General features: G+C 30.0%; 1 protein-coding gene across 1 annotated transcript in view; it reads left to right on the forward strand.

Annotated features, from left to right (window-relative positions):
• LOC100164690 (neuronal calcium sensor 2-like) overlaps positions 1–4,721 on the forward strand; it is a gene marked incomplete at its 3' end in the record, with an annotated part of 37,795 nt that extends 33,074 nt beyond the window's left edge. The window contains 1 exon segment of the mRNA NM_001246063.1: positions 4,694–4,721. Within this exon segment, the coding sequence (NP_001232992.1) occupies positions 4,694–4,721 (28 nt within the window).
• Between the last annotated feature and the right edge of the window lie 555 nt (positions 4,722–5,276).

Below are 5,276 nucleotides of genomic sequence, written 5' to 3' on the forward strand. Positions count from 1 at the left end.
ATTTTTTTAAGGTTTTTCCTGCCGCTTTTGAAAAGTATTGGGAAATTTTCACTTTTGACCCCCCAAAGTACCAACTAGATTCACTTTCCTTTCAGAAAAGGTACAACTTTTGAAAATCGAAGCATTTTTACTGCTCCAAAAGTTGTCGTCAGACACAAAAAAAAAAAAAAAAAAAAACACACATCATTGTAAAATCAATACATTCATCACTTCGTTCAGAATCTAAAACACACATCATTGTAAAATCAATACATTCATCGTTCCACTCAGAATCTTAAATTTTTATTTATGCGGACGTCCGATACCCACAAATAGCCGTCGTGACGTGGAGGTTTCATTTTAATTATTTTAATAATGATGTTACTAATAACTCAAATTATAGCGATGAAGATGACGAAAATGTTATTGTTTTTTTATCGCAACCAGTACTTAAAAAGCTGACTTGGAAGTAGTAAATCGTTAAATATCCTTAACAATTATCCTATTGTAAAAAAAATCTTTTTATTAGATTTAATACTAGCTTGTTCCTCCACGCACCATTAAAGTAGTGTTACGCACATGCAAACGTAAAATCGCAAACTTTGGATAGTTATAACTTCCAAAATAATGGTGTCCGCAAAAAAAATTAAACAGTTTCGAAATCAGCGTTGAAAAACACGTCTTTTAAATTTTAAATTCGCGTAAAGGGCCTGGTAGAGTGCATTTCAGCCTAAAAAAATTTACAAAAATTAGTAGTTATCATTGATTGACAAAATTAGTAAATGACGTCAAATGGCTGTATCATATTCATGCAATTCAAAAAATCCAAGTGTAGGTACTCAAGCAGATTCTTGCCAAAAAAAATGTTATACATATGCATATATGGCCGCCCCCCTATATGTAAAAAATTGGCTGCCCGGGGCAAATGTCCCCGTTGCCCCCCCTACTTAAATACGGACCTGCAGTAGTGTGCTGTATAGTGGTACAACATTGTATTAAAATAAGTAATAACATAACTATTACAAAAAAACAGGTATGTAAATAATTAATTAATTTAATAAATATAAATAATATCTATACCTAATCTTTATATATAAAAAGACTTGTCCTGGGTGATTCATCATCGCTTAGCCGGAACTGCTGAAGCTATGGATATGAAATTTTCAGTAAATGTTCTTATTACTATGTATAGGCGCACTAAGAAAGGATTTTTCAAAATTTGCATTTTAAAGAGGTGCTCAAACAGGGATCTTGAGGTTCGCGATGGAAATTGGAAATTTTATTTTTATTTATTTTTTAAATAGTTGCCATTGGCTACAGTCTACAGTATAAATTAATATTTATTTATTATTGGTTTCATGGTATTTGGGCAGATCAGGTACAAGTTAGCACCAAATCAAGTTATGAACATGCAGCAAGTTACACCCAAAAACAGTTGAACAATCATAATTTTTTAAGTTGCAATTTTTTACGGACAACGGAGTGCACGGGTTCAGCTTGGTATGAATGTTTGTGTGTAGATTAAACCTCTGGGAAGAAGACTGACTTATTTAGGAATGGTTAAATTTGGTTTTTTTTTATACGATAGGTAAGACACATAATATCAATTGTTCAAAACAGCTTAAATTTCTTATTACTGAATATGCAACACAAAATATACAAGGTACATATTTTGGCTGTAACTGGAAGAAGACAGACTAATTTAGGAATGGTTAAATTTGGTTTTTTTTATTCATCTGATATTAGTAGTTATGTTAGGTTAGGATTTTGTATTAATTGATTATATTAATCTACCATAGGTGGAATACGACAAACTTGGTATAACTTTGATATTTTATAGTTAAATCATATACCTACGTACAAACAGCACGGGGTCCGCGATCTACCGTAGGTAGATTGCCTACCTGATAATATACTGCTGCGAATCAGAATTTTTATTCTGGGAAACGGAAAAGTTAAGATACGTTTTGAAAACCATACACCGAATATTAAACAACGAATTGTACAAAGTTCGAGTCATATAGAGTTGGTACATTAAACGGGCAACGAAGTGCACGAGATCAGCTAGTAGTAGTATAATTTTGTAGGAATAAAATATTAAGTTTTATAATGTTATGTTACCAACAGCAGGGCCGGCGCTGTAAATTTTTTTTTTTGGGGGGGGGAGTTCACTATAATTTGCCGACTGAAAATTAAGTGATTTGCCGACTATATTATTCAACATACTCAATGACTTACGTAATTTACATACTTCAAGTAAATTTTTTAATAAATACATTTAATACGTTCGTCTCATGAAAATAGAATATTTGTATCGTTATTCATTGAGATACTATCCAATGAATTAATAATATCCGCAATTAGGTTGAATAAGTATTAAATAAGGGGCCTCGCTACGGTCATTATTTAAAGGGCTACATTTAGGATAATCTAGACATAGCCACCCGAGATCTATGTGTTAGTTGTAAATGATTATTAGTGTGAGTGAAATTAAATGAGGGTATCGTCTCTCCTACGTGCATGCACATGTCAATAACTCGATCTTGGCATGGAATGAATGAAATTTTGTGACCAACAATATCTGTTATTCTTTGCTGAGTACTATTTATACCATATATATTATTTACTATTATATTAGGTCATAATAGGTATAATAAATTATATTTGAATTTTAAAATAATCATAATTGTTGATTTGCTGACCGCTATATCAAAATGACAAATTTGGCGACTAAAATGAACCAGGTGTCGTAAGTGGGGGGGGGCGACACCCCCACACCCCACACTAAAACCGGCCCTGACCAAAATATTGTGCTTACTGCTTATGCACACATAATATACACACACGCATATATACATACACAATATGTTGCTAGAAATAATGTAGGTATATAAAAAATTAAAAAAAACAAGAAATTATAATTTAAGCACAAAAATATAAAACATTAATTTATTAACAAATTAATAAAATACATATAAAATTATATTTTTTATAATACATAATATACAGACTCATATTTAATGTATTTATATTTCAAATTGTGAACTCATGGGCCCCCACACGAACTTGTTCAGTGGGGCCCATTATCTTCTTGAAGAATAAACAAAAAAAAATAAAATATGAACAAGTTACAGTGAAGGAAGTGCAAATATTTAGGTCTGAGTCGGAAAATGAAGAAACATTAAGACGGGGCAAAAGATTAAAATTATCCAAACCTAAATATGATGCATCAGGTAATAATGTCAGCGACCTATGATATTTATTGATTACAATATCACACAATATTTTAAATATAAGATTTTTGATTTATAGATAGTGATTCTTGTGAAGAAACTACTCTTAGTGTGTATAAAAAACCAACAGTTAATAACGAGAAAAATAAAATTTCAGAAGTTTACAGAAGCAGTAATATTTTTTCTAGTAAATTTTAAATTATTTTTTAATATGGTTTTATTTATTTTAAGAATTTTAAAATAAGTGATTTGTATAGCTATAACTGTATAGATATTTCATTTTATTGTTGCTTATATTTGTAATAAATTAGGTTTAACCGGAGAATCAACATCACATTTTAACCAAGGTAATATTATATTACACTAGTTAGTAGATGTCTAAATTATATTCTTTATTTTTTAATATATTCATATTTTTAATTTGTTCCATACATAGAACCTTATCCTATGCAGTCCTACTTCAACGAAAATGAAAATATTTTACATGATGATCAAGGTACCTATAATAAGTAATAACACAAATTATAATTGACTGCTTGAATTATTTACAATATTAACAATCTTTATTTTTTTTTGCTATGAATTTATTTATAACTGTAACTTGTATTTGTATAGTTAAAAGCTACCTATAATATTTGTATTAATTTTTGTTTTAATATAATATTTGTTATTTCTTACATAATAATATATAAAAGCTTATAGAATGCAGTTAAACTTAAACGAAAATGAAAATATTTTACATAGCCATGGCCCATGGTAATAATACTTATACTTAATTCATTGAATTTCTTACAATATATTCTACATACATTAAATACATTCTTTATTTTTTTTAACCATTCATTCACAACTTTAACTGTATATAATCAATTAATCAATAGGTGCTTTTAATATTGCATATAATATTCATTTTTGTTTAAATATAATATTTAAATTATTTGTTATTTGTTACATTTACATAATATATAGAACCGTATACAATGCAGTTAAACTTAAATGGAAATGAAAATATTTTATTGATTAATGAAGGTAATAATAAAATATTTAATAATTTAATATCCAATTTTGCTTTGTAGGTTTTTTTTTTTTATAGTTTTTATCATTTTTATATTTTTATATCTGTTGCTAGATAGAAGTCAAAAGACTATACAGTTAATTGGACAAAACGTTGATAGTAGTTTACAAAACAGCCAAGGTAAAATAATGAGGCCGGCCGCCAGCGTACTCATTTCTCCTCGGGGTCGCCGGGGAGACCTTCGAAGTCTGGGCCCCACAAGATGTCCTGCAGGTTAGATTAGGGGTGGCGTTCGAACGGCGGCCGAAAGGTTAGGACGTCCAGCTCATCCCCGTGCCCACTGAAAAAGAGGCACCCGAATAGTGTAAATTGCAGTGTCGGACTCGTCACCATATTGGTGGCAGTTTTATGTAGCAGTAGTTTGATATTGTTGAGGCACTGCTGGAAGCAACCACATGTCCCATCAGTATCTGAGTCATATGATATGAATAAAACACTGAAAATTTATTGATGTTAAAGTATAATTGGTTTTTAATTAAATTTTGATTCATTGTTAAAAATGTTTCTTTGATATTATATAATTTTTGTTTATTCTATATTTAAAATAAAGTCTGAATAGAGCTTACTTTGTTTTAATCGGTGGCATGATTCATATAGATAGTATGGTCTTTTCATAATACACTGTGCCTTCAGTGCCTGATTATTAATCTTCTTGTGGATCCAGTATAAATAGCTAGCAGAATAGGCATAAATACAGATGAATTAATTTACGAGCTATTAGCTTATAAGGTTGAAATAAAGTGAAGAATTCAAAGTATTATTAAAAATAAAAAAGCGGGTAAGTGGATGTCGCTCTACTGTACGGTGGGTTACAAGTGAGTGATTGTAATTTGTAATGTATGGTATTAAATTTGAATTCAACAATATAATATCATTGTATACGAAAAGCGATTTTGAGCAGAGACGGTTTGTCAACCTTTTTTTTTTTTTTTTCTGGTTTAATCGAGAGCCGGAGAAGGAACTGTTTCTCACATTAATTCTCCTCCGGC

Source organism: Acyrthosiphon pisum, chromosome A1, assembly GCF_005508785.2.
Source record: "Acyrthosiphon pisum isolate AL4f chromosome A1, pea_aphid_22Mar2018_4r6ur, whole genome shotgun sequence".
Classification (NCBI taxonomy): Eukaryota; Metazoa; Arthropoda; class Insecta; order Hemiptera; family Aphididae; genus Acyrthosiphon; species Acyrthosiphon pisum.